The sequence below is a fragment of the Equus caballus genome, chromosome 23 (assembly GCF_041296265.1).
Source record: "Equus caballus isolate H_3958 breed thoroughbred chromosome 23, TB-T2T, whole genome shotgun sequence".
Lineage (NCBI taxonomy): Eukaryota > Metazoa > Chordata > Mammalia > Perissodactyla > Equidae > Equus > Equus caballus.
The window spans coordinates 47,555,381-47,574,061 of NC_091706.1; the positions used below are offsets into that span (position 1 = coordinate 47,555,381).

General features: G+C 36.0%; 1 protein-coding gene across 27 annotated transcripts in view; it reads right to left on the bottom strand.

The window, feature by feature from the left end:
* NFIB (nuclear factor I B) overlaps positions 1–18,681 on the bottom strand; it is a 417,384-nt gene that overhangs the window by 191,889 nt on the left and 206,814 nt on the right. The window contains exon 1 of one of the 27 annotated variants that reach the window (XM_070248561.1): positions 12,356–12,465. The exons of 25 other annotated variants lie outside the window; for them this stretch is intronic. In XM_070248561.1, coding sequence (XP_070104662.1) covers positions 12,356–12,380 — 25 coding nt within the window. In that variant the 5' untranslated portion in view covers positions 12,381–12,465. Of the gene's footprint in view, positions 1–12,355; positions 12,466–18,681 lie in introns of those variants that run through there. One more of the 27 variants, XM_070248560.1, reaches the window with a different exon arrangement.

Genomic DNA, 18,681 nt, shown 5'->3' on the forward strand with positions numbered 1-18,681 from the left:
ATGGTGCTAATGCCGCTCAGAGCCCAGGGTGACAGCTCCAGTTAGGAGCAAGGCCAGAGTTCAGAAAGGCATCCTCACCCTGTTCCAATTGCCTGCAAGAAAAGCTACACGCTACAAGATGTCACAGAGCATGCTTGTTATTATCATATATACCCTTCAAAAATATTTTCTGTCATACAGATGAAAAAATTACACTTGTTTATCAGAATAATCCATCCTCCCGGTCTCACTATTTTCTCAGAAATTGTCACAAGTTTCCATAAGTCATTTCCTTCAGGTGATGTTTATATAATCACTACCATTGCTCTTTTCACAAAGTACTTATTATGCACCTAACGGCAATGCTTTCTTAGTTAAGAAAAAAGAGCAAAAAAATCAGATAATTCTTTAAGTTGTCTTTCCCTAATGGAAAGTTAGTAAAACGTCTGTCTTCCCTGTATTGTAATCCCAGAACCTGGCACAGTGCCTGATACATAGTAGGAACTCAGTGAATATTGTTGAATGACTAAGCAACTTGTTTGCAGATGGACGAATGGCTTTAAAATGCCATCATAAAATGGCAAATGGAGACAGACTTCTTTCTAAATTTCAGTGATCATAATTTTGCTATATCCACACATTCGACTATACAATCAACACTGTATGTCCCTTAGGAGGAATAAAGGAAAGAGAATTATAAATAAAGACAAAATCTGATCACTGCCCTCTAAGAACTTCCATTCACTCGTTACTTGGCCGAGGGGGTGGGAGAAGCACAGAGGAACTGAGAATGCCACACACTGGGTTCAATCCTATCTTCAGGAGTTAAGCCTGGGAACCTTTAATGTTTGAAAGCGACTTTAAACGGGCTATAACACAGCACTAGCCAAAGGAGTACCACAGTTTTCATTTTATATTTTTTCTCTAGTTATCCATAAGGAAACACTCTACTTTTGAATAGGTATCATTTACAGAGAGAAAAATATATTAGACTTCAATATATAAAGCTATTTTATTGTTGGGTGTGTCACTGTATCAGTTTATCACTTTTAGTGACAAAAGTATAAATTTGCATCAGATCAGATATTTCAGCATCACAATAAAAGCCCTCATCACGCTGAAACAAGTCTTTTTTCTACTGAGTTGGGGAGCCACACCTGAATTTTAAAATGATAATAATAATAATAGTGATGTAAACTGGACACAAATTGAATTCAGCCAACTTCAGAATATTTTTTAAATAAAATATTTGTTGTAGAATATTCTACTTTTCAGATGTTTTACTGCCTATAGATTTATTTTCTCGATTCTAAAAGATCTAAAGCAAATTATTACATACATGACAAACATATATTCACATGTTCCACTGAAGATTATAATTATAAACAATAAAAATATTAGAATTAATAAAAAGATACTATCTAAAATATTTTTAAACAATGGATATAGGATTACACTGAAATCTAAGAGCTAAGCTATATACAAGAATAATTTAGATATGAGAATTCAATATTACTACCCACACTAAAAAACAAAGAAAGAGATTAATCAGTCAAAGCCATTTAGTATTGAGTATTTTAGCATCTGGGTTAAAGTTTCTTACTAGGTTTTTCTTTCATTACCAAATTTTTTAAACAAAACACCAAATTTGCCACAAAAAAATAACAAAATATATAATTCCAAGGACAGTATATATCATTGTCAAATAGAGTTCATTTCTGTAAGAGGTAGATTCTTGGTTATCTGTTTCATTTTGTTTTGTTTTTGTTACGTAACCCCTGAGAAAACTCTGCTTCAGACTCACCTCCTCTCTGTGACCTTTCCATTACAGTCCCACAGGGTCTGCTCCCAGAGAACTCAGCAGATCCAACTATATATAGTAGTCGGTGAGACTATTAGTTACTTGTATACTTGCCCACTATCTTTGGCATTTTTCTTTCCCATAAACGCTGCAAGTGACCATTATCCTCCCTTTTCTACCTGTAAATTATTTGGGAGAGGCCATCTATATTTTCACTATTTTTTTCCTAATTCCTTAAAATACTGCAAGTGCTCAGTTCAGAGCTCCTACTCAATAAATGCATTTCTCAACCATTTTCTACCTTTATCCCAAGTGTTATGTATTTTTCTTGAAAGATATATTTTAGTAAATTCATATATGTCTACTTCCTTGATTATATGATGTATGTGGAATCATATTAATCAAAATAAAAAGAACTAATATACCATATATATGTATACACACACACAAACACGCACTTAGGAAAAACCTAATGACTGAAAAAAATGAATAATAAGATAAAGATTATTACCCAATGACTACTGAAGGAAAGGTGCCAACACCAAAATTGTTTAGGCACTTAAAATGTATTGTCGGGGCCCGGCTGGTGGCGTAGTGGTTGGGTTTGCGTGCTCTGCTTTAGTGGCCCAGGGTTCGTGGATTTGGATCCTGGGTGCAGACCTACATGCCACTCATCAAGCCATGCTGTGCCAGTGTCCCACATACAACATAGAGGAAGACTGGCACGGATGTTACCTCAGGGACAATCTTCTTCAAGCAAAAAGAGGAAGATTGGCAACAGATGTTAGCTCAGGACCAACCTTCCTCACCAACAAAATAATAATAATAATAATAAGGTATCTAAAAATATATATATATACATATATAGTCAATGAAATGATTTTTTAAAATTATGTAACATTTTTAATGAATAAAACAAAATAGTCAAAACTATTAAAATTATTCTTCAGAGAATAATCTTACACAAAATACTGAGATAGTTCTTCCAAACTTTTTGTAGAACTGTAACTCACTGTTATTGGAGACATAAAGGAAGAAAAACATATATCACCATTCAAGCCCATGAAAAGGTTTGGGATTTTTAGTCTTGGTTTCCTGCATAAATACCACTGTCTCAAGTATTCCCTGCTAGGCAACAGTTATGGGTATGTTCCCTTTTGTTTCTGATTATGTTTATGTCTGGGATTTCCTTATAACCCAAATGAAAAGCCTTATGAAAAATGGATAGCAGTAAAATATTCTAGATTCTAAGAAGACATTTGAACAGGAATCCAGCATGTTTTTATGCTTCCAGGAAAGGCTATTTCCTTAAGTCCCCTACAAATACTGAAATGAGCATTATGATTTGCTATGGTTCTATACTGTTCACTTCTTTGAGGATCAATTTTGAGACATTACATAGCCACTATAATATTTTAATTTTTGCTATATTAATATGTTTTCTTCCCACTTTTGGCACAGCATTGTCCCTAACTGAATGTTCTAACCCACAAAAAGGGAAATCAAGTCTTCCAGAATCCTCAGCACAGGTGGTGAGTATTCACTCATTGAACAAATAAGTACTCAGGACCTAATATGTGCAGGTACATACTAGTTGCTGATTATACATCACAGCAATAATTGCAAACATCTTATTGAGTACCTACAGTGTGGTAGGCATGGCGGTAAGCAGCTCACAAGCATTTTCTCATTTTACCCTCACAACTGCCAAATAAAGTAGGTACCCGCTCCACAGCTCAGAAAACCTCAAATCTTAGAAGATATAATTTGCCAAATCACAGTGAACAGCAGTAAAACAAACATTTAAACCAGCAGCTTAATTCCAGAATATGCTCTATTACTAACATGAAAACTATACTTCATACGGTTTTATTCTACTCGTTCTTGAAATTTAAAGTACATATGAGGTGGGGGTGACATTTCTCATACAGTGGCCAATCACCAGCGGAGATACAAAAGAAAATAAAGTAAGTCTCAATAAAAAGCAGATTTTCCCAGTTTGAGGAGCTTTCCTTGTATTACTTCAGTAACAGTCATCTGATTTGCCCCTAACGTTCTATATTCAGTTTAAATAATTTATATTCATTCATTCAACAAAGACATATTATCTATTTCATAGTCTGCTCCCATAACATTTCCATTGATTTTGGTGTCATGCACTTGCATTATTCCATCTTTTATTCATCTATTTTTCCATCTACAATTGTGCCTTTAAAACATGCTTTTAAGCTTTCCCCATAAACTATCAAACTAGAAATTAGCTACTCAAAGTAGCTGATATTAAACATTTCCTTTTTTGTTTGAAGCTTTAGTGCATAGTTGGGTATCTTAGGTGTTAGCTTAGTTCTCCATGTGAGCCGCCACCACAGTATGACAAGTGACAGACAGATGGCGTGGTTCCTGGGCTGCAATGGTCTTAACCACTAGACCACCAGGGCTGGCTCTAAACTTTTTCTAATACTGCTAATATTTCTGCTTTAATTTATTAAACTCTGCTGTATTCAGGGGTGCCTTGATATACATAAGCACATTACATGACACTCATAAAACATAATTTACAGATAAATCTTTCATGTTATAAAAGAATTCTTACCTTAGCAAAAGGATTCATTCAAAGTTTCCTTTTGAAATTGAATTCCCCTTGTGATTTTAATATGTTTTGGCTTCTAAAAATTAAACTAAGAAAAAATTCTTAGAAACATCTCTTAAATAAAAGAAAGTATATGGACGTTTGTTTTAAACTTGTAAAAAAGCAATTTTTTTAAACTAAGATGAGAGATACACACCACACAAACGAAAACGGAGATGTAGTTAACTATCAAGCTATCTGAAAATTGCAGACATCCAGGAAACAGAACTTAAACCAATTCCTGACAACCACCTCCCACCTTTTCTTCCAATATCTAACTTTCAAAGATTTTCCTTATAACCAATCTCAAACATGACCTTTAATGTTACTGGAAATGTGGCAGTACATTCTTAATGGATCCTTCCTGTTTTCCAGCCACTACAAATCTATATTTGACCATAACTTAAATAGTATTTTCCTTCCACTGAAAAAGAGAAAGGCAGTCATTTTCATGAAGACCATGGCTGCAGGCTGACTTCACTAGAATATATCCTATGAAAAGGTATAAAGGAAAAAACTAGAGTCTGGAATCAACTGATTTCAATAAATTACAAATGATCGTACAAGACTTTTAATCACGATTTTCCTCTACGTTCCTTAAAAAAAGACTGCTGCTATGTTCACAAAATAACACTTTTCATTATTTATGCTTATTTATGCCCGTGTAGCAGTGAAATTAAAACAACAAACCGAAGTGGCTTTGGGCCTCTCCTAGACTCAGTACCCACAGCTGTAAAGTGAGAAGGGCTCCAGGGATTCCCCAGCTCTAAAATTCTAGGAGTTAAAGACCTCTTTCTTTAAAAAGCAAGCTTTTTATCTAGATTGAACCAAATGATTTGACTATTGGACTTTGAATTGAGCAACATGAAAGTGTTACTCAAGAGTCAAGTTACACATTTTCTATTTCTCTTTAATAAATAAAATGCATTAAAAGCCCAAATTTAACAAAAGTACGCTAAACTTTATTAAACATTGCTTAATATCAAGGGGATCCTCCCTCTGCCAAGGTAACCAGAAGCCAAATTCCTAAGATGCCAAAGCTAAGAAGGACAGTGGAACTCCTCTAGCCAGTTCCCTCACTTGACAGGTAAAGAAACTGAGTCACTGAGAGACCTAAAATCTCCCAGGTGCTTGCAAGCAGGAGGGCTTCCAATTTTCTTCTCTTCATCTTCAGAATGCTGCTTCAAACACGGTGGCACGGGGTGAACTCTACATCAGTAGACAAAGGACTAGAAGGTAATTCCATTACCAGATCACTAAATAATTTAGAGCCTAATTTTTCTTCTTTTTTTAATGCAAAGACCTTATGTTCAGAAACTTACAGTTCAAAGTACATTAAGTAAAATCATGTCCATATGCAGATATGTCTTCTCCCATATGCATCTTAAGAAAACAACAAACAAAAAAATAATTTATCATCAGCCCCTAGAACACAAAAACTGAAATTAAAAGAAAGAATGGAGTAAATCTAAATTGTATATTTTCATTCCTTCTAAAAGGATTAAATAACAGAATTCTAAATGGTTTGTTTGTACTTTCCATGCAATATGTAGATTAACCATGAAATTCTGTTTGGGACACTTTGACATCTGTTTTCAGTGCATTACAATGAAATCTGGGGACTTGATACATACATTTGCTGTAATAAAACTGTCACTAATCAGTGTTTTCCAAAATATTGCCCATAACTATTACTATTCAGTAGTCTCATTTGCATGATCTAATATTGTTGCTACATCATGTTTTTCCCTGACAATGTGTTAGCTGGTCCCAGGCACATGGTCTAAAATGGCTGCAAACCACTCGATAATCTCAGCATTTCCATAGTACTCTGTACATACGCACGCAATCTGTCCTAGAATTAAACTAATGCTTCATCCTTCACGAAATATTTTCCCTGTAACTGGAACACCCAAGGTTGAATTCCCAGCCCCGGGTGTAAAAAACTCAACAACAATAAAAGAGCCCACATTGAGGAGGAAATTACGCCTCATGGGGCTTCTACAACAGAAGATGTAAACATAACCCTAACCCAGAAGTCCCTTCAACAAATCTGTAACAACGCTGTTTGAACAGTGAATGCAGGGTCCATCATTAACTTAAACCATTTCTGTGAAACACAGAACAAGACTGGACCAGACTTTAAAATCGAGTCTACTTCATTTTCTCTAGGATTAATAAAACAGCTGTATCAATGGCAGGTACCAAGAAAGACCAGCTCACAAGGTGTTAACACAACCTCCTGGTATTTGATTGAACAAATGTTTCCATTTTATATTGCATATATCTGGTGTGTCAAGCACAAAATTTGGATCTCAGGGGGAAAGTAATTCTGAGAGCCCAAACATGGTATTCAAAAAACACAACTTAGGAAAAACAATTTGTCTACCTATGCTGATTGGAAATGAATTCCATATTTTATCAGTACTTGGAATCACATTCATATTGCTTAACAGTCCAATATAATTTCATTTTGTCCTCCTATGAACTCATCTTAAAACTGAAATATGTTTCTCTATACACATGTTTTATATTATACAAATGTTGGATACAAAAAGTAGATTAATTGTAGGCCCTAATGCTGTGTTTGTTAGTACTAAGAAGTCATTCCAAATGTTCCAAAAGGGATTAATGTAGTATAACAAGTCTATTTAATTATTCTAAGACCAGTGATCCTCATATTACTATAAGCAGCTTTTCCCTTATTTGGAGACCGTAAATAGAACAGATATTGTTACATGATAACTATAAGTCTTATCCAAAAATATTAATGCTTTACCATCCGGAAATTTAAAGAAATATGTTAGCCTCATCTCCACAAGGCTATGAAAGGCAAGCAATATTTAAGAACCACGTATGCATTTCCATTTTAAGCCAACATCAACTTTAAATCATAAGTGCAAACAAAGCTTTTTCAAAAGTATTAGAAAGACAAAATACGGAATCCTTCTGCCAACAGCAATCCAGTTTACACACATAAAAAAAATTTTGGATACACTCTGTTTCATGTACTAAAATGCACGCGTCTCGATTTTGTGTGTCCCACAAACAGAATAGCAACTAAATACCAGGTACGTTCTCGAAAAGGCATGACACAGATTATTAAAAAATTACATGCCAGAATCTAAACAAGCTAATCAATGTTCTGATTCTGCTTTCTGCACACCCTAGTTACCCTTTAACTGATGAACAAACAGTGAGATAACTTTTCCTATTAACTCCTGGCCAGAACCCCTAGGTATTATTATAAAATGCTTCATATAAGAATATGATTCTTTTTGTCCTGCACTAACGTAACATATGATTTAAGGTGTTTCCTTAGTAGAGATTATGGAAATGGGCTAATCTATCCATTTTCCAAAGCTGCTTTGCAAAGTGAGCGAGGGAAGCAACCCACTGGTCATGGACAACAAGCACCACAACCAGATGCCCAAGATCTGGCCACAACAGAGGCATCATGACCACACAGATCCGACCAATCAGAGCCACTAAAGTCAAACACTAAGTCCAAATCTAGTTTGGGAAGAAGTAAATGTTTTAACCACTTTGCATTTGGCTTCCAGTTGTTCTTAGTAAAAGTGAAATCACTTTCAGAAATATTAACTTTTTTCCTCTAGAGATTATTTCATTAATTTTCTTAACACCATAAAAAGGACGAATGGGAAAGACTGAGTTAAAGGAGAAGAGTTCAATGGCAATAAAGTCAAAACAATTCATGTAACTAATTAAACATTTTGAGTTTTGACCCAACTAGGGGCCATTTTTAAATAAGACACTTTCAGCCCTAGAGTCTAAAAACTAGCAGCTTGCTCTCCTTCAAGAACGATCCAGTCTAGCCACATCATCAGCGCTTCTGTCCAACCAAATCTAAAACATAAGTGTAGTTCTCTCAAATGCTGGCAATTTATTTTTTTTGTAAATAAAAATCGTATGCTTTTACTGGAGTCCAATGAATTACAAGTACTTGCTAGGATACCCTTTATTCAACACAAAAGCTGAGTTATTTACTCGGAGAGCCACTAATAAAATTATTTTACTCCTTCCTCTCAAATACTCCTAGATTGATCAAGAAATCAATTCTCTGGTAAATATGATATAAAGGATTACTAAAACTGTACAGTAACTCTAATTTAAATAGATTTTAAAACTATATACAACTAGCTAACTTCATGTGCCTGCATTTAGAGGTTTTACTAACAAATATCTATACACATTACTGTGATCAGGACCTTCATTTCTCTTTGGAACGTCTTATCACCTGAGATACATAAAAACTCATTGAGGACCTCTTGCTTCAACACCCAAAGACATCTTCTTTTCACTGTTGGGTAGTTTCTCTGAAAGTCTACATTATGCTCTATTTCTTCATACAGAGTAATAATGGATACTATTAACATCATGGCTTTTACTTACATGAATTATTTCATGTAATCCTAAAATAGCCCTGTGAAGTAGGCATTTTAATTCCCATTTTTACAAAGCACATGGAGCTTAAGTGACTTAGCCAAGGTCACAAAGCTAATAAAGGGCAGAACCAAGACTAGAATGCAAAACGTCAGATTCAGGCACTTACTTTCCACGCTCTACAAAAACTAAAAAGGCAAGAGGAAGGGAGACCTGCTCAACTCCGAAAGCGATTCAAAATTCAAAGGATGGCAGAATACGTTAAATAGCATGTTATTGACTCCTCAATCTGTGAATGAACTATCCTTCTTAAATAACTCCTAGAAGATCTACCTCTCTCTTTTTTTCCTCTAACTTCACTTCTCTTCAACTCTCTGCAACACACATATACACCAGCACCCACCAATTACCCATGGTCCAGAAACTTAACGTCTTTAACACAATAGCTGAGGTATGTTTTAAATTCTTTCAATGGAGGAACTGAGGCAGACTTCTGGAAGTAGTTGTAGATATTTTTTCAATCGTCAGGGGCTGGTTGCTGCACTTGTTCCACAGTCCCACTGCACGTGACCCATTAGCCCACCAACCACATCCAAACCTGACTCTATGTTGGCTCTACCACTGAGGGCGCCAGTGAGTGAGAGGAAGGGCAAGAGAGAGGTTTCCTAGTCTAGACTGATTTTCATAAAAGAGGAGAGAGAAACTGAGGCTGCTGACTAAAATCAGATTCAGTGCATTTCATTGATCCTTTTTCCTCGGACCCCTACGATGCTGGATTATCAACATAATTAATACTGAAAAGCATTTAATTCCTTGATCTTATGAACATTCCTGGGAAAAAAATAGTTTAAGACAACAACCACAAAAAAAAAAAAAAAAGGAAAACCCTCTCACCTGCCATTTCAGATACTTTCAAAATCAGAATAGAAAAATCTCGTGCTTTTTTCCAGGTTCTAGTGCCTGTACCACATTGTCTCTCATCTGTCAGTGTATCCACACACATGTATAAACAGTACGTGGCATGCAAGTAAGGAAATGCACATTCTAACTTAAACTTCCTTTTTTCCTCTAATAATTTAAAAATAAAATGTAACAGCTTGGATTTCAAATATTTAATCTGGCAAATATAGGAAAAATCATGAACTACAATGTCATAGTTGGCAAAGAAAAATTTGGTAGGATAAAAATAGCTGTGTTTTAACATTTTAGAAGGCATTTCCAATATTTTAAAAATAAAATTATTTCACTGCTTCAGAAGAGAAGAACAGAGGTAAAATTTTCTATTTTTGCATATTAGGGCTTCATAAAGAATGGAAAAAATAATTTTTATATTCAGTAAAATAAATATTTAATTTCACATGCCGGCAAAAGTCCCCACAGAAGTAAAAACTTCAAATTTACTAATGGTTCACTACTATGTCATGAAATTTAGCTACTTAAGTCACAAAGAATAGGCTCCCCCTAAAACTGTAAGTTATAAGATGGAATATATAAAGTTACCACATTACTCTCATTTTTAAAAAATTTTGTTTTTATTCTACATGTTTACTATACAGCTTTTTCCAGTACTGGACAAGGATTTATAGGGTGAAGTTTAAAAGGCAGTCATTTTAGGACTTACACATTGGTAACCAAAAGCATAACTAAATTTACCACTTCTACCCTATATAATGACAATAAAATATTTTTTATTGTAACAGCTGAAAATGTTGAAAAGTAATTATTAAGGAAATCATAAACATAAAAAGCTGAAAACTCAACCTCAGAAGAGGAGGGAAAAGGAAATTGTGACATTCATCATCATAAAACACGGAAACCGAAAATCTAAGCAAAAGAAATGCAAAGCCCTCCAAATACCAGAATTCTATCCCCCACGTCCTGTAACCAGGAGGGCTGCAAATTTGTCCCCATCACTGTCAGCAAACAAAAGAAAGTCACTTCTACAGCCAGACCATGTCAAACAGAAGACATAGCTACTGCAGAGGGACGCCTTGAATCCACTGGGGTGTAAAGTCAGGGCTGGGGCTTTTTGTCAGCTATTACCATAAAAGAATAAGAGGAAACAGTGACATTACTACACAATAGAAAGGTCAAACAGCTTGCAGCCATTTCATGACCCAGACAAGTCAAGGTCAAAGGATTCAGGTAGCAACTTAGCCAGGGCATAAGTTACAGCACAAATGAATTGTTTTAACACATCAGCTTTGGTCAATTAAACCTAACAAGGCAAGTTGCATCACGTAGCAGGGTTCCTGACACCAAGGCCAGAAGCTGAGACCGACCTCATAAAACAAGGCTTTTAACATAGCATAGCAAATTTAAGGTAATCCATCCAGAAACTGCAGATGTCAGAATAATAAAATACAAGTTGTCCTAAGCAGGAACATTTTTCACACTTTAGAATTCACTAATAGAGGGGTATAGACTTCATATTGACATACTCCTGTTATTAATATAAACATAAATGTAATCCCTACTCACATGAATTACAGAATACATCCTATTTCAAAGAGCTTTCTTAACATCTGTGTTCATGATTCTATTTTTGTCCTAAGTTCTACCATTCCCTGTTAATAGCAAGACACATCTCCAGGTATTTTTTTTTCAATGTGAGTTTTGAAAAATCAAGTTTAAAAAAGTATCTTCAGCTTCATTCAGCATCAGAATATATATTAGTGTCACAATATTAACTGATCTTGTTAAATGCTTTTGTGTAGTTTTCTGGGAGACTGCCTGTATTTTAGCATTCAACTGAATACTATTTACTAAATTTTCTATTTTGAGAAATGGAGTTGAAGCTAACCAGAATTTTAAAACTGCATATATTTAAAGAAGTTTTTTTCAAATGCAATGCTTTTCTTTTTTGCACTTGTTTAAACAAATCCCATTTTCAACTGATTTGTGCCTCATCCATCGCTTACTACATGCTCTGAACCGCCTTAAAATAAGATTCTGAAAATATACAACCTCCAGGCAACTCTCCGCTAGTAAAATTACTTCATCCGTCACCCCATATTTTCAATTATATAGTCCTTATTCAGAGTTCTTTAATTTGTCTGTGATTCATCAGTGCTGTCCCGTTTAAACTACCATCATAAACAGAGAGAACATGTGTATCTAAGTGTCTTCTTATAAACAATGTATTTATGCACAAGAATAGTTTGCATTCCCATCTCAGAACATTGCTTAATGAAATTTTGGAATTTTTTTTTTTGGTATGCGTGGCCTTCAATTCAGCCTCAAGGTCTTTCCACCACACTGGTTAATTGGTAGCCATTTCTTCTAATTTTCTGAATAATATAACAACCAAAAAGCCCAACCATTCAAGTCCCATTAGCCTCACATCGTGTAACATTCATTCTAATACAAACTAAGCCCGCAGACTCGCTCCTCACTACACGCACTTAGTTTTCACAAGTTCTCTGCAGTTTGGTGATTTATTCTCGATGCCAAATCCTAACAACTGAATTCAGTTAAATTAACCACATCACATAATTAGAGTTCAAGGACCCAAGAATGCACTTTAAAAAGAGACGACATACCATGTTGCCACAGAAAAGTGAGCATGATTAAGAGGAAGCTCCCCTCTTGCTATGCTTGGCGCTGAGGCATGGTGCTGTAATAACTCCAGTTTCCGATCGCATAACCACTAGTCCTTGAGATTTCTAAAATTATTCCTCCTCCACAAGGATGGAGGAAAAAAAAGTTGGAAAACTTTGCTTTGAACATTATGTTGGCTAATCATTTGCTCTGCCATAGCACAGACACACTGAAAATCTTGCAGGTTCTCCCTTCCTCGACTTCAAACCAGAAAATGCTATTCTGTCACAAAAACTGAAGAGAAACTTCCACCCAAAAGCTAGTGTCAGAGCCAGGGATCACCCCGGCCTTTGCCCACAATTTTCAGATATTTAATAATTCCCTATTTTAATGAGTGTTTCATATGCTATTTCCACTCTCTGCCAACCTTAAGCTTCAAACAAAGCAATAATTATTCCTTTGATTATAAAGTCAGTTATCATATAAGCCACTGAGATGACAGAAAGGAAGACTGACTTATTTTGACTTTTAAGAATTCCAGAGAGTTCTGATTCAGTCTCCCATTGGGTCCCTCCCTCTTCAGGTGCTGAAATTCCAACTGGTTGGCAGAAACAGCAAGAGCAAGAATGTCATAAAACAGTTTTTTTAAGCTCAGGGTCTAGGTTTTTAGTTCAATCGAGTATAATGAATGTTTATGAGAAAAACTTTGGTAAGCCAGATATCTTGGATTGTTGCTTCCAATCACAGCGCCAAATTTAAAAGGAAAAAGTTAATGGAGGATTTAAACTTGGATTTCCTTTTGGCAGTTTCCTCCTAAATTCCAAATTTATGGAAAAACAAGTAAGTAAATTAAAAATCCTACCAAATCTATATTCCATCTATGAGTGGATATACTTCCTATGTACCAATTTAGAAAACAGGGGCGCTAGGTGGCCTCCGCAGAGGCTCCTGCCCAGCTCGAGGTCTCCAGGTCCACATTCTGTGTCTATCAGAGAGCCACCCTCTGGGAGCCCCAACCATTACCTCCTGCCACTACAACTCACACTTCCCCCAAATTACCATTATTCCTGAACAATGAACATTATTTCGGTTCTTTTACATATAGAGTTATCTGACCATACAGGAGGCATAGCGCAATAAATTTGCAAATCCAAACACATAATCTGGATGAGTATTTTTTCTTACAAAATGTGTGATGCTGTGTATATGGGGGGAGGGCATAAGGTGGAGAGAGATGCCTAATGTTCTCAGCAGGATATTTTACCAACCTTTGCTGCCTCCAGAAAGTGGGTCACGATATATTTCTCTAAATATTTGAAAATCATAATTGATGTAACAAACAAGCTTCTTTCTCTCTCTCTCTCCTTCGCCTTTGAAAAGTGAGATCATATTAACAGCGATGCAAGAGCTTGGTTTGCCATATCAGAACACAGATGCCAAGCTTTCCCAGCTGGCAACTGGGGCCTCAGAGTTTAACTCTTGAATTGTCTGGCAAAGCTATCATGTAGCAGGGACATCATGGCATAGAGGGCGAACTTCTGGCCCCTTAGACTGTGTTTTCCTCTTATCAGTCAGAAAATTGCAAAGTATCTTATCTTACAATATATGTTCCCACAAAGGTCTCATTAAGCCTAGGAGCAAGACATGCCAATAAGAGCCCTTCTTTATCTGGTGAATTGTGTGTGAGCCAGAATGCAAAAAAAATGTGCACTAGAGTTCATGAGTTCAGTCAAGGACAGGATGCTGGATGGGAAAACTTAACAGTGTTCCCCTAAATCAAACATGCATGCAAACTTCATGCTCTCTGAGCATTTCACAATGCCAGTACACCAAATCATCCTACAGAGCGGCCTCATTTCAACAAATTATGAAAGCTTAGCTTTCCCCATAATGAGAAATCTCTGCAAATGAAGTGAAATTTATTAACATGTTAAAATACGCTGTCAACTTGCAAACAATTATCTACTTAAGCTTTTCATAAAGAAATAATTGTTACCCAAAAGGCTTCTAAAAGTCAGTAACTGAAGGAGGAAAATAATTCTTAGTATTTGCTTCCTCACTAATGATATGTGACAACCAGGAAGGATTCTATTTCAAAAACAATAATAATGATTACAACTTCCCCCATAAACAAGTCACACATTTCACAACTTCGAAATGTGCTTTAAGTATCCGAACATTTAACAATAAAACAACAAAAGTGGCCATCTGACAATGGATCATAATTTTAAGGGTTCCATAGGCTAAAGGAAGTTCTTCTTTCATGAGAGCCACGAGGCTCCTGGCCTCTCTTTAGCACTCCAAAACATGTTTAATAAGAGTACAAAGTACAGTCCAAAAATCGGTTAGGCTGACTTAAACTCTAATCTGTTAAATTCATGACAACAGTCACTATCTCTTGAGATCTTTAAACTTCTTAGTGTGTTGCGACCTCCTTCTCTTTAAAACCCATCCCTGCCTCCAAGAAAGCTCAGTCCCCCTAGCCCACCCCACTTCTCCTTTTTTCCCCCTCAGACAGGACACAGCGTGGCAACTCAAGGCCTCCCACAGGCCAGACCTCCTTCCGCGCAGCCCTTTGGGTAGAACTGCTAATCTTTCTTATTAATTAACAAGATAATCGTGGTTAACTGGAAAGCAGTATTAATGCTACCTATCTAGGAAACTTCAACCAAAATTATTTTCGCCTTTTGCTTGGTTTTCCTGGTGTGCAGCCCTGTGCACTGAGAATCTGGCAACGCTTTGATTGCAGCATTGAGAAATTCAGGAACGACTGATTTCTCTCAGACCTTAACACATAGGTTTCCTCTTTAAGGTTTCTCATTTTTTTTAGCATTGACACTGTTACACATCACTAACTAGAAAGAAAAGTAAGCTCCTCTCAACATGTTACTATAAAATTTGGAAGTGTGGAAATTCAGGGATCTAAAAACTGCATCAGAAACAAGCAGTGATGTAACTGAAAGCAACAGTCAGAATGAATGCATTATAGTACATCACTATAATCGGCTGGCCCTCCACATCCTTCCCATAGCACGCCCCACATCCTAGAGTACATTTACGTCCCAGGAAGGTGTGCTGTGCAAGGCTCGCCTGGTTTCTGTTTTGTTTTGTTTTGCTTTGCTTTGCTTTCATGAACGTAATAACAAAGGCAATATGGGGAATAGGTACCACCTGCCCAAGAATCATTGGACATCTTTAATATCTTTGGGAAAATGGAGGGCACTTTAGAGCTATTTTTTCCTTTAATCTGTCACAGTCTTTAAAAAAGAAAAAAAAAAAAACCTAAAAAAAAAAGGAAGGGTTTTATATTAGCTAAGGTTTGCTGCAGCAAACAAGCAAGCAGCTTTCATTCAGGGATTGTCAAAAACTTTCCAGTGTGCCCACTGCAATGCGGATGCCAACCAACGAATCAAAGGCATTCAGCAACTAGACAAAGAGGGTCTGATGCCAACCTCGGTGCCACTGGCAACCATTATTGGCATCAAGCACAGTGTCTGCCTTTTTTTTCCCCCTCGCCTGGCACTTCACAAACAAAATGGCGGTTCTTGTAGCAACGAAACAGCCGAAGCGCAGCCCTCCGAATCAATAACATCAAATGATTTTATGGATTTAAACGCAGTTGCTCCCAAATGATGTGTATATTTTAGGGAAAGTGGGGGGCGTTATATAATTTTATAAGCGACTATATTGAACACGACCCCTTACTAATATAGAGAAATAGAAAAATGGACTAAATTGCGGTCAACCGGGCTATATGCATAGAAGAAGCTGAATAACAAAGAGATTCAGCTTTACAGAAAATACTGCCTTGCGGCCATGTGATGCAAAAGTCTAATGAACTATATATCAAAAATGATTTCAAAATGCATAAATTTTTCCCCAAACCATATCAGATGCAGATGTAGCACTATAGCTTGTGTCAAAGCTCTAGTAACTCTTTCCACATTTCAAAAAAGATGAAGCTGCTGGGCATGAAGAAAAAAAAAAAAAAGTGTGGGTTGAACCAAAAGAGAAAGAGGGAAAAAGAAAAGCAGAGGAAGTTGGTCAACAATGGAACTTTATTACATGTTGGTCCTTATTTCATCCTCCAGAAGAGTTGCAGTTTGTGATCTTGTATAAATAACCAAGAGGACTATTGACATTTCTAGATCTGGAAATTGTCAATATATTGTAACATCACTCTACACTGCAATGCGGATGCCAACTAACAAATCACAGGCATCCTGAGCTAAACAAAGAGGGTCTGGTGCCAATCCTGGTGCCAGTGGCAACCATCTTTGGCATTCTCTCTGTTCTTTCTCATGTTTTCCTCCCAGTCATTTAGAAGTGGGGAGAGAGAGGGAAAAAGGGGGGAAAGGTAATTTTGTTGCTCATTCTGTGGCAAACATTGCATTTTTCTTTTCTTTCTTTCATGTTTTTCTCTATACTTTTGTACCTGATTTCTAAAACTGACAAGTGGGTTTTCGTGTACTTAGAGGAGAAATAAAAAGTCATGATGGGAGATATGCAGCCCTCTGATTGACTACAGACTTATCTTTTAAAAATGCCATCTTTAATCAATTGCACTGCAAAACAACATAATTAACCCACATTTGACCAAAAAGAAAAAAAAGATAAAAATTTTGAAAAAGGGAAAACACAAAAGCATCCTGATGTGACTTTTTCAAAGAAAGAGCCAACCGACGTTAAGAAGAGATGATCACTGGCAGGTAGCAGAGGATACAAATTAGATGCACAGGGTAAAATCATGAAAGGTGTTTACTACAGAGACTCGAAACAACCACAAAAATCAACGTTTGATCTGAAAACATCGCCTACAAAGAGTTGCTTAAAACTTTATGCTTATCGTGACCAATGGTGCAATGCAGAATGCATTTATGCATTTTTCTTTCTTCAATTTATCTTCATAAATCCAAAGGATATGTTCTTTATTGTCAGTTCATCAACCAAGAGTTGGCTGCCTGCCCCAGGAGTGAGTGTACACCCGTGCACACCTCAAGGACTGGCCTTCAAGCAAGTTACAATGTGAGCAGCAGTGGGGTGGTTGCAAATCTTCCCTCCCTACACTAAAAACTTACATGACCCACTTTCTAAAACTTTACCCCCAGCCTTGACTTTCACAACATAGTGACGACACATTTACAGTCAATCCGACACATATATACAGCCCACCTTAAAATGTCATCTCCTAGACAGCTGTCAATCAAATTAAGTGTCATGTGTTAATGAGCTTTTATTTTAGGACACACAGGGTGAAATATATTTTTCCCCAAACCATCATTACTTGGACGTTAATTCTTAAATGCACAGAAATAGTAAAAGTAATATTTGATTTTTTTTCAAAAAGTAATATTTCCAAATATATAATGTCCAGCACCATTATTTAAAATCAAACTAAAATTTTTTAAGTGACATTTAGGCATATCTCTAAAACTATATCAAAGAAATATAAAGACAAAAAGCACATAGTTAGTACCTAGATTTCTGTGTCAAAAGAGTAATTTTGAGATTTTATTTTTTTGTATGATAATTAAGTTCATGCCCATGTATTAAATCCACATATATATAAGGAACATCAGATAACGGTGTGCCCCCTGGCTATCTGCAGGCCATTTTCCCTACCGCCAGGCCAAGTTAGGAAATGACCCACCATCTGTGGCAGATCAAACTTCAGTCCACATTTGGTACGCTGTTTTTTAAAACAATGTTTTCCTATGGACAGTTGCTAATAAAAGGACATCTATATCCTGGCACGTTTACTTGAAGAAAAGAAATTCTCACCAATTTAAGGAAAATATATTGAGAAAAATAAAAATAATAAAGAAACATATTTCATGACCTCAAAAAATAATGAGCAAAAATATCACCTATTTTTGAATTATCAGGCAACATTTATACCACTCTCTTTATCAAGTATTTTTTTTCAAATAGGTATGGTATGCGGTTTCTGCATTCTTTTTGAGATTTATTTTAAACCAGTGTAACCAGTCCACTTTCTGTTTTTGTTCTGTAAGGAGAGCAGCGACTTTTCTCCTCCGTGAGTTTTATGAATTTACATTCAAGTAAACTAACAACATTAAGTGTTCCCAAGTCATTCTGAGAAAATATTATAACAAATTATTTAAACAAGAACTATACTGCATTTAATCTACAGCGCATATTACACCATCAAAAGTAGGTATTGATAGAAATATTTAAATTAAATAAATCTAGGTCTATGTAAGATATACTTTCCGATATTGCCTATCTTCAGCATTTTGTAATACGAAATGTTAATTCTATTTTCAGTGCAATAGCACGAAATTTGTGAACAAAGTTCATCTACCTC